The sequence below is a fragment of the Mesoplodon mirus genome (assembly GCF_964341445.2).
Source record: "Mesoplodon mirus genome assembly, chromosome: 4".
Classification (NCBI taxonomy): Eukaryota; Metazoa; Chordata; class Mammalia; order Artiodactyla; family Ziphiidae; genus Mesoplodon; species Mesoplodon mirus.
The window spans coordinates 45497448-45514807 of record NC_138979.1 but is presented as its reverse complement, the minus strand read 5'-3'; the positions used below and the strand labels follow the sequence as shown (position 1 = coordinate 45514807).

Here is a 17360-nt window from a genome sequence, read left to right as displayed (position 1 = left end):
TTTGTTTTCTATATCTGTGAGTCAGCTTCGTTTTGGTTATATTCACTAGTTTGTTGTATTTTTTAGATTCCACCAAATTATGTTTTTGAGTTGAAAAATATTTAAAAAATAAATCAAGCATTTCTGATTTAGATAATGTTGCTTTGCTATAATGTGGAATGTGGAAGAATGGATTGAAAACTTGTGACCCACTCCAAATTCAAGATGTCACAGAAGAAAAAAAAATTCTGTCACAGATATTTTGCTTAACTGTCATCTATAATTCTGACCCCTGGGAAAGCAAGTGTTATGGTCATCTCTTAGAAGATGTCTCTCTTTAAAAGTTTCTAGTGCAATTTGCAGATGAAATAGGAATATTGTCATATATATACAGAGAAAAAAATAATGTTTCAATGTTCTTGATATTTAAAGAAATCTGTAACAACAGTGATATGTACACACACAAATGTACAAAAGCACTTCTTCAATTTATCTCAGCTGAAAGCTTAAACTAAGCAGCTAACTGATATCCTTTCATGGAAAAGCTAAAATGATACTTGGCATTTGAATGAGAGTCTAAGACTGGTCAAGATATCAGTCATTAGGAAAGAAAAGCATTGAGGAAGGAAAAGTAAGTTCCTGTGCTATAATATTTCAATGACTTTTTTAAAATTTGATTTTGAAAAGTATAAAATATAAAGGAAAAATACAGAGAATAATACAATAAATGCTGATTTATAATTTTTCTCCTTTAAAAAATAAAATATACTATAAATGTTAGAACATAAAGTAGAAGTCTGCAGGGGCCTTTTAAGGCTACTTTTCCTTTCTGAATGACAGGAATTAGCCTTGATAATTCATAGCCACCTTTCAAAATCTTCAGTTTCACTGTCTTAGTAAATCAGAATCTTTTCTGAAATTATCTGTCACTGTTTTGATTTTCAGTACAATACTTTTCAAATGTATTACAAATTTAATTGTAGCTATATGCTTTCAATAAATAAATACTCTATCTTGCCTATTAGAGTATTTATAATCAATGGCAATTAGAAATCACTGCTGAGATACCTGGGAGTTTCAGTAAAATTTCTAGGTAGCATTTTCCTTTAGGGAAAAGAAGCATCTTCTGGGACCCTCAAGAACAATTAGGATTGACTTATCTTAATGAGCTGTCAGCAAAAGGTCAAGGAAGTTTCAGCAAGAATTCTCTTTAAGACTTGCCTGATAGTGGGAACTGATTTTATGAGGGAGAAAAAAACACCCTGATACTACCAAACGTAAAATAGATAGCTAGTGGGAAGCAGCCACATAGCACAGGGAGATCAGCTCCGTGCTTTGTGACCACCTAGAGGGGTGGGATAGGGAGGGTGGGAGGGAGGGAGATGCAAGAGGGTAGAGATATGGGAACATATGTATATGTATAACTGATTCACTTTGTTATAAACTAACACACCATTGTAAAGCAATTATACTCCAATAAAGATTAAAAAAAAAACAACCCTGATTTTTGTCTTGAAAAATCTAGTACTGACTTTTAAAATATTTTTTCAGTGTTTAAAAAAAAATACTATAATGTTACTGACAGATTTCTCCTAAAATTATACATGGTGAATAGAAAGATTTTACCCTCTACCATAAAATAACACTGATTATATTCTAAATTAGTTTATCTTACTTCTCTTTATTCCTTTTATTAAGCTGCAATACTGGCTTAGATTTTATCAATGTGTTCTCAATCATCCAAAAAATAAAAGGCTAAGTTAATAATTCAGAGTATACATCACTCCTTACATTAACCATCCTTTTCAATTTATTTGAAAACTGAAAGGCTAAATTATACTCATTTTAATATTGGTGCCAAAACTACACTAGTTGGTATTAACAATAAACAACTTTTTAACTCCTAGGTCCCAGCTCCAGTGTTTACAATGATGAGGGTTTTCAGCTGTTTATATGAGTCTTATTCCTTATCATCATGGAAAACCACAAGCTGGCTGGCATTGAGATGCTCTCAACCTTCCTTTGAATTCTATTTTGTACCAGCTCAGGACTACTAGGAAATTTTCAAACAATTTCTTGAGATCCCTATTTCCTATCATCCTGTATGAAAAGAGAAAGTAAACAACTTCCTCTGCTTACTTATTAGTTTGAAGAAGTGGTTCTCAACTGAGGAATACTTGAAAGTAGAGACATTTTTACTTACCACATTTTCCTTATCACAGTATGAACTGAAATCACTTGATACAATTGCAGCATACTGAAGCAGAACTTTATTGATGGTCTAGGAAAAAAACATTGTGAAATGTATCCAGGTAAGTAAAGACCTATATGTATGTATATACAGATATATGTATCTATCTACACACACACACACACACACACACACACACACACACACACACACACAATCCAGGTTATGTTAACTGGGAAAACTTTTCAAATGTCATTTTCAGCTGAACAAAGGCCATAAGTAGTGAGTAAATCTACACCCTTGCCAAAAGAAGGACCTCAATTAAACTATTATATTTAGATGACTATTTGTAATATTTCTGAGTACATTTGGAAAATATTCCACATGCATCCATTCCATTTTAATACAACCAGCTCCATCACAAAATTCTTTATTTCTAACTTATCTAAATACTCAGAAGGTATACTGTTTGGTGGTAACCTCCTCTACGCTTGGATACTTATTACCTAATGCCCCCTAATGATTTTTCTTTTCCTGAATGAATGACACTTCATGCTTTCATCATCTCTCATGGTTTCTAGTCCCCATCCTCTCCCCCTCTGCCCCCCCCCACCCACCATGACAAAATTCCTTGTGGTGGTTATTTTTTCAATTTTCTTCAATGTTCTTAAATACCTCATTATGAGAGGGGGGGTCAGAACATTCCCATATATGTCACTTTGCAATGAATATTTTCAGTAATTTTCTATGATAAGGAGCCTTACTAATAACAAAGACCACCAACACCTAAACTTCAGCTTTTGTTGCATCACACTATCTCAATACATTTACCTTTAATTAGTAAGTTATTTACATCAGTCGGTACATCAAGGGGTATTACTCTTACAATCAGGAAGACAAGAACCCTGGTCCAAATCCATCTTTGCAGTCACATTTTATGCATGGAGCTTTACAGTATTAGAGCAACACAGAGGACAAGAAGACTGCAGTATTTGTTAAGTGACATTAGTAATGTCACTTCAGTGCTTTATATGCTCTATTTTAATGCATCCAACATAAGATAGAATCCCCTACAGATGCCTAGGTTTGGTCTAAAGGGTAAAAATAAATGGTGAGATTCTGCTCTCCAAGTTACTAATTGATTTCTGATGACACTGGAATGTGAAGGTAGTATAGCTTGGTGGTTGAAAGAATTCCATTCATACCATTTCTAGTCTTGTTTGAATTATTTAAAGTTTCTGAGCTTGTTTTGTCATTTGAAAAATTAGGAAAAATAATTGTATTTATCTCTTAAGGGATGAGATATATATATATATCTTATATATATATAATGATTAGCACATAGTGGTACTCAATGACTTATAATTATTATTTTTTAAAATTAGGATTATGTTCCCAGAGAACAAGGAATATGTGGGTCTTATTCACCATAGTATGGCCAACTTGGAGCCAGGAGTCAATATTTGTTGATTTGCTTTTAAGTAGTACTGAAAATACCGTTACTTCATATTTCTCAGTTTTAAATTAAACTACCCAAACTTGTCAAGAGCAGCCATACAGCCATAGGAATTTTCACTACTCATGTGCCCATTTTACCACTTATCACGGCTCCTAAATGTACCAGCTATGAAATTCGAAGCATTTGTTTGATACCTTATTCAGTCTAACATAGTGAGAGTGAATCATCTTACTTTAAGATCCATTAAAAAAATAGTGAATCATCCCTTTAAGATCCATTTCACAATGCTAGCTAAAGTATCCTCTAAAGTGTCTGCAGATATCATTTATGTGTCTTCTCTCCAGGGGATGGTTTAAATCAGTCTAAGTCCCAGAAAGATAATATGATTTCAGTATCTTTTGATACAAGGATCCCAATCCTAAGAAGGATAGGGTTTTCAAGACTGATGGTCACATGTGATGAAATAAAACAAACTCCAGTAATCTAAAGTTACTGTGAAATAGCTAATCATATTAACTACAAAGGGCTATTTTTATTTTTATGATTTTCAATTCTAATAACATAGAATTTATTTTTCAATGAAGGTTGCCAATTTCTATTTCTCAGAAAATGTTTTTCATTCCTTGTGATAATTCATGTCCTTGTGATAATAACTGATTAGCATTGAATGCCCATAGATTAAAAATGCTTTATTTCATTGAAGTTATTTTACTGTGTCAATAAAAGCTCACATTTCCTCAGTGACACATGGAGCCTAATTCTTTTCTTCTTGCTTCAGAGAGTCCCAGTTCGGCTTTCCTGCTACTCCTACTCAGTGCTTCTGTGTCTCCACCTTACATAACCTTCTACCCGACTACTCTGAGGGTGAATTCTAGTTACTTTTGCAATATGTGCAATTATGACAGTATGTTACTAAATATATTAACTCTGAGATTATGAAATTCTCATCTGAATCTGCTTCTACTACAGAGTTCCAGGAATAGCATGTAACATAGTTTTAAAAACACTATCCCTAATGACCCTGTTTCATTCTTTTCTTGTCAGTCATCCAAAACACAGCTGTTAGTCAAGAAAAGATTTTGGGAATTTTTTAGAATAATTCTCCTACAGAATTCACTGTAGATTTCCCCATTATGGGAAATTGGAATCAGCTGCTACCAAGAAAGTCCCAATAAATGATTTTTAGCTATTATTACCTCTTTAAAAGTGTGAGGTTACTTTAGTCTTCCTAGTAAACAGATATAAAGACTGGAGTTCAAAATATCTCATGGCAGATAAATATTTTAATACAGTTTAGGCTGACGGCTTGTCTGCCTAAAAGCCTTCATTGGCTTCTCATTTTCTACTAAAGAAGTTCGGCTACTTCGCCAGTTCTTTACGACTCTTTACAATGCAGGTCTAACTTTCCAACTGTAATTCCACAGCATTCTATGAATCTTATGCTCTTTCTTCAGTGGGACCTCTCAAGCTAGAACTCCTGAGTCACAGAATGGTGAAGGACCACAAAGATTCTCTCTTGACCAAACTCTACCCAGGTTCTTCCGAGTCCTCTTCCCTACTAGGCCTCAACCTTGGCCTATAAAGACTTGAACAAAACAGTAGCATAGTTTCTAACAGCTCAAGGCCACACCCCTGGGATGATTCTACATGCCCTGAAAGTGCCTGCCTGAGAAAATGCAAGGCTGCCAAAAATTTACCACTTGTTCCAGCCAACACCTGAGGATAGGGCCCCTGTTTCCCAGCCTCTGGGGGAGGGTAGGAGGCTAACTTCGATAAGCACCAGTTAGCAAACCCAGATGGGCTTCCCGTGGACCAAACCCCCTCTTCCTGCTTTTTGAGCCCCTGCTTGTGCCCTCCCTGTTCCTACCTTCTGCCTCTAAAACAGCCAGTGACGTCTGTACAAATCAAAATTGACTCTCATTCAGTCTGGACTCTTCCCCATTGCACTCATTTATTGCTAACTAAAATCTGTCCTTACAACTTTAACTAGTATCTGGCTTTGTTTATTTTTGACAAAGGCTCCCCCATAGGGTTGCCCAACCAGTATCTGATGTTGGGTGAGCAGGAAGTAAATCTTTGTTGTGTTAAATCATACAGTTTCTTGGTTTCCTTGTTACCTCAGCAAAACTATCCTACTACAGTTAATAAAGATGCTGCCTCCTACAAGAAGCCCTTTCCTAATCCACCTGTCAGTGAACCAGGCTTAAACTTTTCTAAGAGCCAGAGCCAATGACAGGGTCAGGCTCCAGCCTTCCATTCATAAAGGATCTCAAATTTAGACTTTTTGTGATAACACAAATGAAGTAATCTACTCTTGTGTTGGTGTCTGTGGTTGAAAGCAGTGGCATGTTAAATGTATACATCCTTTAGGGGCTGAATTTTGTCCCTCAAAATTTATATAATGAAACCTTAACTCCTAATATCTCAGAATATGACTGTATTTGGAGACAGGGCCTTTCAAAAAGTGAGTTAGTTAAAATAAGGCCATTAGTGTGAGCCCGAATCCAATATGACTGGTGTCTTTATAAGAAGAGAAAATTTAGACACACATAGAAACACCAGGGTTGTAGGTACACAGAGGAAAGACTGTGTGAGGACACAGTAAGAAGACAGTCATCTGCAAGAAGCCCTGAGAGCCCTCAGAAGAAAACAAACCTGCTGACACCTTGATCTTGGATTTATAGTTTCCAGAACTGTGAGAAAATTAATTTTTACTGTTTAGGCCACCATTCTGTGGTATTTTATTTATGGCAGCCCTAGCAAATTGATACGTCTTAAATATTACACAATTTCACTGAGTTTTGGCAAGTCTTTATTTTTTAACATGATCTATGTCTATATCTCTCTACCTATCTCTCTATCTATATATCTATATAGATAGAGGGATATAGATATACACTAGGCTTTTTTCAACCTCTGAGATACCCTGATTATAGCATTTGACGTTTTCATAGTTGTTTATAGGTTTGGCCATCTCATTATAGGTTTTTTGAGGCCAGAGATTGTGCTTATTCATGACTACATCTCTTAAAGTGGCTAGTAAATTGTGCAAGTGAGGCAAAGAGTAAGCCCTTGTCAAACAAACAGCCAGCTGAAACCTCTGCCATCATCCAACCCATGAAGCCAGGCTTATCCTTAGGGCCTTCAGGCATAGGAGTGTATAGGTCATTGCCCTACATCCCTACATTTGTCGTATCATTACCGTGATTCAAAATCTCCAAATATTCACTGTTTCTTAACTGAACAGTTTCTTAAACTGTTCGAAAGATTAAGTATAAACTTCTCAGCCTGGGAAGCAGAGCTCTTCAAGATCTGGACCCATCCTCACTCTCCTAACATTCTCCACTACTTCTCCCAGAACAGATTTTTTTTTTTTCCTTTTCTTTTCCTTTTTTTTTCTTTTTTGCCAGAGGATTGTTTCTCCCTGCTCTTCACGTCACACTCAGCTTTTCCTTTCCCTTTGTTCCTGCTATTCCCGTGGCTTACAATACTTTTCTAACTTCACCTTTTTAGGCTGAATGAGCCCTGTTTTCCCAGGGAAACTGTATTTCAGCTCTCATTAGTTTTCCTTCCGCTCAACTTAGTGTGCACTCTACTATGCTTGAGATTGAATTGTGTCCCTCTTCATGTCATCTTCCAATTAGTTCATGTCATGTGGTCTTGATTATTCTGTGTGTGTGTGTGTGTATGTATGTATACATATATATATATATATATATATATATATATATATATATATATATTAAGATTTGAAGGGCAGAGACAGCAGTTTTTATTTCTTATATTTCCCCAGAAACTTTTGCAAAGTAGTAAGTACTTTGCAAGCCTTCTTAGACAGTGAGAGGAGGAAGAGGTCTTCAGAGGAATCTGGTTGCTCAAAATCAATTTGCCAACTAAGAAAATTAAACTCATAAAAATCAAGGGACTTTGTGACCTTGATTGTGACCACCTAGAGGGGTGGGATAGGGAGGGTGGGAGGGAGACGCAAGAGGGAGAGGATATGGGGATATATGTATACGTATATCTAATTCACTTTGTTATACAGCAGAAACTAACATAACATTGTAAAGCAATTATACTCTAATAAAGATGTTTAAAAAAAAAAATCAAGGGAACTGCTCAGACTCACACTACAGTTATTGGCTGATTTGAAGTTAGAACTCAGTTTTCATTACTCCAAGTTTAAATACTTTTTATCATACTACTGATTAAAAAAAATACCTGCGATTTGAATATGAAATTCCAAGATTTATTTTCAGCTACAAAGCTGAAATAGAAATTAATTTGGCCACCTATGGTAGTCTCATCAATTACAAATGACTGAGTCAATCATGTGAATAATTAATAGATTTTTTAAGATGATAAATCCATACTTAGGAAACAGGAAGGGTAAAAAGAGAGTCAGATGACAAACCTGAAACAGCCTATTTTTTACTGGAATTAGAAAATTAAATTGGGGTAGTAGTCAGACAAGACTAATGCTACAAAACAACAGCATTTTTCAAATTCTGTGCAGGAAAATAACAACATGCCATAGTCCCAGCGAAGAAAGGATTCATTCCATTTAACCTACCTTTGCAAATCTTCTCATTAAGTGAGATAATGCTTCAGGATGGGGACATTCCAGTTTCTTAATAATCTCAAAGCTCTGATTAAGCTGAGCAAAGACATCAACCACAGAGGAAGAAAACAGTGCATGATCAGATGTCTGCTGGAACTGAGGGGAGAGAAGGTGAAACCATCCTCATAAGCATACTTTAGAGGGACTGTGGAAGGAATCCATTATTTCACAAAAACAGCTCAATCTCCTATATCATATACTTTCATTTCCCAGTAATAAAATGCTTGCTTATTTTAAAATCACCCATCTCCTTTTCTGGAAAGTGTAGTAAAACTAATATCATGGGGCAGGTTGCTATTAATTGGTTTCTCCATTACTGAATTGAGGGACTGGTTCTTTCAATTTCTCATTCCCCACAGGAATTAGGATGGTTTAGCAAGCCGATTGTGGCTCAAGACATTTGATTTGCTCCAGAGGGATTGGGAGGGTGTCTGTTCCTAATCTTGGAATCCTGGAAGGGTTCCAGAACAACAGGGGAGCTTTGTATAAGCCCACTGAACTTGTAGATTCAGACCAATTCAAGGAGTAAAGAATCTTGGGGCAAAAGGGTGATCAATTTTTTTTAAAGCAATTCCCTAGGGTTCTTATCATTATTTAAAATTGAGTTTTAATTATATTTTGGTAATGAGAGGATTAAAATGAAACTTCATTAATAGCAATAAGCCTAAAAATTCCCATTAGCTTAAAAGTGAGCAGTGTAAATGAATCTTGACAATAAGCAATCTGAAAGTCATTTAAACTCACTCCATCTTTTTTGTCTCTTCCCAGGGCTCCATGAAGGAACTCCATTGACACGTCTTCATTTTCATCTAGCCACTGCATGACAAAAGGTTCAAACCACCTGAAAAAAAATCAATAGTATTGCATACTGTAAAAGATGTCATTTGCACATGACTAACAGTGAATACTGCTCTTTTCTTATCTGAGAGTAATTCAGGACCAAAAATCTCTTCATTCTCTTTTTCTAGTTCTGCCACCTTGAAGACCTTTAGTTTCACTTCTCAAACATATCCCCTTCTCAAAATTCCTTGTCAGTCCAGTGGTTAGGAGTCCAAGTGAGCTTCCACTATATGGGGTACAGGTTCATGGGTTCAGTCCCTGATCGGGGAACTAAGGTCCCGCATGCTGTGCAGTGTACCATATACATGTGTGTATATATATATATATGTGTGTGTGTATGTATATATATGTGTGTGTATATATATATATATATATATATATACATATACACATATATATATATATATATCCCCTTCTCTTTTACCTTCAATCTCTACCTTTCTCTGGGCCCTTCCAATGCTGCCTCAAATATGCTTAGTTCCCAATTCCCACTCTACAATTCCCTTTACAATTCAAAATCCTGTAAAATGTAGATCTTGTGTGCTATGTGCCCCACTGTGCCATTCTCTCATTTCTTAGGGCTTTACCATCTGGCTTTCATCTACACCGACTCATCTCCTGTAACTGATACTGGGTGCTCACCTTTAATTTTTAGTGATCTGTAATCCACCAGTAGGTGGGTTTTGTGAATGGTCTAAGTTTCAAAGTTCTTTTTTCCGTATGGATGTACAGTTGTCTAGCACCAGTTATTTAGAAGGCCATGCTTTCCCCCACTGCTTTGAGTTGGCATCTTTGATGCAAATCAGGTAACAGCAATGTGTGGATTTGTCTCTGGACTACTTTGTTTCATTGGTCTATTTGTCATGCACAACACCATACAATTAATAATTAACTTTTGAATAAGTCTTGATGACTGATAGTGCAGTTCTCCAACTTTTTTACTTCCTCTTCAAGATTGCTATGGCTAGTCTTAGCCCTTTGCATTTCTATGTATTACATATTTTTGAATGAACTTGTCAATCTACACAAAAATAGCTGCAGGACTTCTTATGGGATTGCTTTGAATCTGTATGTCAATGTGGGGAGAACTACCTCCTTTACAATAATGCATCTTTTTAGGAATATTGTATATTTTTATTTAGTTCATCTTAAGTAATCCTCTCAGTAATATTTTATAGTTGCCTCAATAGAGGGCACGCACATCTTTCATCACATGTGTTTATCACGGTTTTAATGCCATTCAAATGGTATTGTTTATATGTAATTTTCTAACTGGGGCTATCACATAGAAATTCAATGAACTTAACTACATTCACTTTTTAGATTCTATTAGTTTTCCTATACTTTCTTTTGAATTCCCTAGGTGTATAAATATGTCATATACACATATGGATGGCATCATTATATGCTTTTACAACCATTATACTTTTCTCTTTCTTGTCTTATTGTACTGTCTAGGACTTCTAGCACAATATTAGATAAAAGTGATGTTATCAGCTATTGGTCTCGTCTTTTTAAAAAAAATTTATTTTACTGAAGTATAGCTGATTTACAATGTTGTATTAATTTCTACTGTACAGCAAAGTGATTCATTTATACATATATATAATCAGTCATTCTTGATCTCAGGGGGAAGTTTTCATAATTTTATCCATGAGAATGTTTGTACAGTTTTTTTCGAAGGGTGGGTCTTTTATTAGATTAAGAGAGTTCCCTTCTATTCCTAACTTGATAAGAGATTTTTATAATAAATTAATCTTCTATTTTATCTAATTATTGTTATATATTTAGTGTAATGATTGTAGCGATTTTCTCCTTCATAATTTAAATGTGGTGATTTACATTCATTGCTTTTAAAATGTTTAACTAATCTCATATTCCAGGAATAAATTCCCCATGGTCATGTTATATTACTGTTTATAAACCACTGAATTCTATTGGCTAATATTTCATTTATTTTTTTAAACTATGGTCAGAGAGAAATTGGCCTGTAATTATTCTTACTTGTCATGTTCTCAATAGGTTTTAGTAGTGAGGATATGCTGACCTCAAAAAGGATTTGAGAAGTATTCCTGCCTTCTCTGGAACAGTCTGTGTAACATTGCTGATATTCTTTCTTAAACAGTTGGAAGAATTCCATTTGGAGCCATCTGGGCCTGGAGTTTTAATTGTGACATGATTTTTATTTAAGGATTCACATTTTAAAATAGTTATAGATCCGCTCAGATTTTAACTTTTTTCCTATGATAGCTTGATAAGTTTTCTTTTTAAAGGAATTTGTACATTTTGTCTAACTTTTAAATGTGCTACCATAAATACTCTCTTAATAATTTTTTATCTTTGTAGCATCTTTAGTGACATCTTTTCCTGAAAATGGTAATTTGTGACATATCTTCTTTCACTGGCCTAAGGTTTTTTTGATTTTTATAGTCTTCTCAAAAACACACTTGGATTTTTAATTTCTCCTTAAATTTTCTACTTTATTTTTATTCCAGGTCATGTTGATTATTTTCTTTTTCTAATTTCTCTTGACTTGATTGGCTTTTAAACATTTCTTCTGATAACTTATATTACTGATTTTATAGCCTTTTTTTCCTTTCTCTTTATAGAACTAGAGCTATAAATCTTCCTCTATTTACTGTTTTAGCTGTAATCCACAAGTTTTGACATGCCATATTTTATCACTTAATTAAAAATATCATGTAATCTACACTGTGATTTGTTTTTTGACTTATGAATGATCTAGAGTACCTGCTTAATTTCCTTATCTGGTGACTTTCTAGTTATCTTCTTGGAGTTGATTTTTGGCTTAATTCCACAGTGGTCCAAGAACATACAGTATATGCTTCAATCTTTTAAAATTCATTATACTTGCTTTTTGGTCTATCAGATAGTCTATTTTGGTAAATGCACCATGTACATCTGATAACAATGTGTATTTTCTCATTGCTGGTTATAATTGTAGATAGGTAGTGTGTGTGTGTGTGTGTATGTGTGTAAACAATATCTATGAAAATTTGTGGAAACTCTGGGTGACCAGAAATAGATGGACAGATATCATGTTGTTGAAATGTCTTTTTTCTTAATGACATTTTTTGTCTGATTCTTCAATCAGTTTCTGAAAGACATATAATCTCCAAATAGAATTGTAGATTTGATTTTTCATTTTACTTCTGACAATATTTGCTTTATATATTTTGATGACATGTCATTTGATACATACAAATTTAGAAATGAAATATCTTTTTCAATTTAATTTTTGAAATATTTTAATTGAAGTATAGTTGATTTACCATGCTGTGTTAGTTCCTGGTGTATAGCAAAGTGAGTCAGTTATGTATGTTATGGTTTCATATATATATTCTATTTCATATTCTTTTCCATTATGGTTTGTTACAGGGTATTGAATATAGTTCCCTGTGCTACACAGTAGGACCTTGTTGTTTATCTATTTTATACATAGTTGTTTGTATCTACTAATCCCAGACTCCTAATTTATCCCTCCCTCCCCCTTCCCCTTTGGTAACCATAAGTTTTCTTTGTGTCTATGAGTGTTTGTTTTGTAAATAAGTTCATTTGTATCATATTTTAGAGTCTACATATAAGTGACATCATATGATATTTTTCTTTCTCTGACTTACTTCACTTAGTGTGATAACCTCTAGGTTCATCCATGTTGCTGCAAATGGCAATATTTCATTCTTTTTATGGCTGAGTAGTATTCCACTGTATATATGTACCACATTTTCTTTTTCTTTTTTTTTTGCGGTATGCGGGCCTCTCACTGTTGTGGCCTCTCCCGTTGTGGAGCACAGGCTCCGGATGCACAGGCTCAGCAGCCATGGCTCACGGGCCCAGCCGCTCCGCGGCATATGGGATCCTCCCGGACCGGGGCACGAACCGGTATCCCCTGCATTGGCAGGCGGACTCTCAACCACTGCGCCACCAGGGAGGCCCTGTACCACATTTTCTTTATCCATTCATCTATCAGTGGACATTTAGGCTGCTTCTATGACTTGCCTATTGTAAATAGTGTTGCTATGAACTTTGGGGTGCATGTATCTTTTCAAGTTAGAGTTTCCTCCAGATATATGCGCAGAAGTGGGATTGCTGGATCATATGGCAACTCTATAGTTTTTTAAGGAATCCCCATATTGTTTTCCATAGTGGCTGCACTAATTTACATTCCCACCAACAGTGAAGGAGGGTTCCCTTTTCTCCACACCCTCTCCAGCATTTGTTATTTGTAGACTTTTTGATGGTGGCCATTCTGACCAGTGTGAGGTGGTACCTCTTTGTCATTTTGGTTTGCATTTCTCTAATAATTAGCGATGTTGAGCATCTTTTCATGTGCCTGTTGGCCATCTGTATGTCTTCTTTGGGGAATTGTCTATTTAGGTCTTCTGCCTAGTTATTTTTAAAGTTTGAACAAAAAGAAAAATGATATTTATTTATTTGTTCTGCCCATTTTTTGATTGGGTGGTTTGGTTTTTTTTATTGAGTTGTATGAACGGATTTTATATTTTGGAATTTAATCCCTTGTTGGTCACATCATTTGCAAATATTTTCTTCCATCCCATAGGTTGTCTCTACATTTTGTTGATGGCTTCATTTGCTGTACAAAAGCTTGTAAGTTTGAGTAGGTCCCATTTGTTTATTTTGGCTTTTATTTCTATTGCCTTGGGAGACTGACCTAAGAAAATGTTGCTATGATTTATGTCAGAGAATGTTTTGCCTATGTTCTCCTCTAGGAATTTTATGGTGTCATGTTTTATGTTTAAGTCTTTAAGCCATTTTGAGTTTTTTTGTGTGTATGGTGTGAGGGAGTGTTCTAACTTCATTGATTTACATGTAGCTGTCCAGCTTTCCCAACATAACTTCCTGAAGACACTGTCTTTTCTCCATTGTATATTCTTGCCTCCTTTGTCAAAGATTAATTGAGCATAGATGTGTGGGTTTATTTCTGGGCTCTCTATTCTGTTCCATTGATCCATATGTCTGTTTTTGTGCCAATACCATGATGTTTTGATTGCTGTAGCTTTGTAGTATTCTCCAAAGTCTAGGAGGGTTATGCCTCCAGCTTTATTCTTTTTCCTCAGGATTTCTTTGGCAATTCATGGGTCCTTCATGGTTCCATGTAAATTTTAGGGTAATAATTAGTTTTGTGAAAAATGTCATGGGTAATTTGATAGAGATCAAATTAAATCTGTAGGTTGCTTTGGGTAGTATGGACATTTAACAATATTAATTCTTCCAATCCAAGAGCATGGGGTATCTTTCCATTAGATATCTTTCCCATCTTTTTGTTGAATTGCTCCCTTAATCATCATGAAAAATTTCTCTCAAAATATTTCTTATCTTAAAATCTATTTTGTCTAATATCAGGATAGCTATGTAATGTTCTTTTCAATTATTTTTTTCATCCTTTTACTTAACATTTCTAGACTCATGTTTTAGGTGAATAAATTGTAAGCAAGATATTTTGGGTTTTGCTATTTTATCTAGTAGGATAATACTTGTTGGCTAGAGTATTAATCTATTTGCATTTAATGATTACACTTAATTTTCTGATACATTAAATTTTAAATCTATCATCTTGCTTCCCCCACCCTCAATTTCCTACTTGCTCTTCCTTCTTTTCATTCTCATTTCTTGACTTTTATGTAATTTTGTTTTATCCTCCTCCCCTTCCCCATTATATTATTGATGCATAGTATTATATTATACCTTAAGGGGTTACACTATAAATTATAATACACATCCATGACATATTTAAAGCTTTTTAAAATGAGTATTTTACACTTTTCAAACAAGCCAAGGATCTTGTATTTACTCAGTGTATCACTCTTCTACCTTTTCATGCTATTGCTGTCTTCTATTTTAAATTTATTTATTTATTTATTATTTATTTTTGGCTGCATTGGGTCTTCATTGTTGTGCATGTGCTTTCTCTAGTGGTGGTGAGTGGGGGCTACTCTTCATTGTGGTGCATGGGCTTCTCATTGCGGTGGCTTCTCTTGTTGCAGAGCACAGGCTCTAGGCACATGGGCTTCAGTAGTGGCTCATGGGCTCTAGAGCATAGGCTCAGTAGTTGTGGCACATGGGCTTAGTTGCTCCGCAGCATATAGGATCTTCCCAGACCAGGGATTGAACTTGTGTTGCCTGTATTGGCAGGCAGATTCTTAACCACTGCATCACCAGGGAAGTCCTAATCCTATGTATATTTTATTTTACAGATTTTAAAAATTTTATAAAGTTAATGTGTTTATTTATTTATTTTTTATTTTTTATTTTTTTAATGTGTTTTAAATGTACACATTTGTTCACCTTCTTTAATGATTGTAATTCTTTACTATATTACTGTATTTTTATCTTGAGTCATTTTCCTTGTCTGAAGGCTTAGAGTATATTTTTGGTGACAGTCTGCTGGAATATGTTCTCTCAACTTCTCAGTTATATAAATGTTTTTGTTTTCCTTTATTTTTGAAGACTACGTTTGACACTTGTAGAATTCTAAATTGTTAGTTGTTTTCTTTCAGCACTTAAAAGATATCATTGCATGGTATTCAGGTTTCAGTCACTTCTATTGAATAATCAGCCAACTGTTTTACTGTAGCCCTTTTGAAGGTAAAGTGTCTTCCCTTTCTTGACCCAGTACATTTAAAGATTTCTTCTTCTTTTTGATTTTAAGCCGTTTTCTATGATGTGCCTACAGGCAGTTTTCCTTGCATTTACCCTTCTTAGGATTTATAGAAATTCTTGAACTGTGGCTTCATGTTTTTCATCAGTTTTGCAAAATCCACATCTAGTAACTCTTCACACACTGCTGTAGTATTGTTTCTCTCTTCTCCTTTTCTGGAACTCAGGTCTTTGTACATTAGACCTTTTTATAATTTGTCCCATATATCCCTGTTCTATTTTTTCTATATTTTGTATTTTTGTTTCTGTTTTTATATGAATATATTCTTCAAAAATATTTTCCGGTTATTTAAGCCCTCTTCTGCTATGTATATTCTGCCATTAGGTCCATCTATCGCATTCCTAATTTCATCCTATTTCAGTTCTACAATGTCCATTTTATTCTTCTTATAGGTTCCATTTTTCTGTTCAAATTCTCCCATAATTTGAAGTATGCATCAAACTCTATGTCTGATAAGACTAATTTCTCTTTTTCTCTTGGATTCTAGTCATTTGGTCCCGTTGCCTGGCAGTCTTTAATCTTTTGTTAAATACTGTGCATTGTCTATGAAAAAATTGTGGAACCTTTGGTTGATCATTTCCTCTAAAGTGGATCTGAATTTCTTCTTGTAGACAGAATGTAGGGAGATCACCACAATCTAGGAAAGACTGGGTTTTAGACTGGGCTATTTCCAGTTTGCCTGTATTTTTAGGACAGAGTCCTTCAGGGTTCTCACCTGAAAACCTGGGATGTTTATAATGCTTCTTCTTTCTTAGGAAGGCTTGCTTTCTAATTTTTATCTCCCCAGCATTGTGAGACTGAAGAAGTCTCTGCTTGGTTTTTAATCTCTTAGTGCCTGCTTTCTACTTGTTTATTTCTGCCTCACTCTCCACACATGGGCAGATTAAGGATCAGAGAATACCTCAAGGAGAAACTGCATGCAGCATGCTATACTTACTTCTCTGTAGTCCTCTTTATTCTAGGATGTTGGTCCCACAAGACAAAGCAGCCTTCAGAGCCTTGAACACCAATGTTTGTTTCTCTAGCCCAGGGAGATCACTATAAACTCTGGGTTACTGTTCTCTGTTTGACCACCATGACTTATATGGCAAATTGGTAAATGCGTGTAGATGGAGAGGACTGGAGAGAAACTGCAGCACATACAGGGTTCACCTCAATGCATTTCTTTTCTCAGGGACCTTAGCTCCTCAATCCCTGGTTGCCTCAATTGCTCTCTGATACTGTTTAATTTTATTTTGCTTTTATAGTTGGTCTTCAGTGAGCATGTTAGTTTGATTTAAGTTAATGTACTTTAGTTAGTCTACACAGAGCCAGAAGCAGAATTCTCTTGGTAAATGGCTCCTTTTTTCATTTCCCTATTCCCAGTCAATGATACTACCAACGCTTAGGCACATGTACTGCATGTTTAACTCTTCCTTCTTTCTTTAATCCTCATGTGTCTTTAGTTGACAAATTGTAAATTCGATTTTTGAAATTCTCTCCCATACATCTTCATCCTTTACATTTTTACTACAATCACTCTATTATGTATATAAAATTTTTATTTCTCCCAGTATACAATTCTATCTTA

At 35.0% G+C, this 17360-nt stretch overlaps 1 protein-coding gene across 1 annotated transcript in view; it reads right to left on the bottom strand.

The window, feature by feature from the left end:
• UNC13C (unc-13 homolog C) overlaps positions 1-17360 on the bottom strand; it is a gene marked incomplete at its 3' end in the record, with an annotated part of 622886 nt that overhangs the window by 110426 nt on the left and 495100 nt on the right. Inside the window, exons 21-23 of the mRNA XM_082618350.1 lie at positions 8995-9091; positions 8203-8346; positions 2183-2260 (exon numbers count right to left, since the gene is read on the bottom strand). Of these exons, the coding sequence (XP_082474476.1) occupies positions 2183-2260; positions 8203-8346; positions 8995-9091 (319 nt within the window). The remainder of the gene's footprint in view (positions 1-2182; positions 2261-8202; positions 8347-8994; positions 9092-17360) is intronic.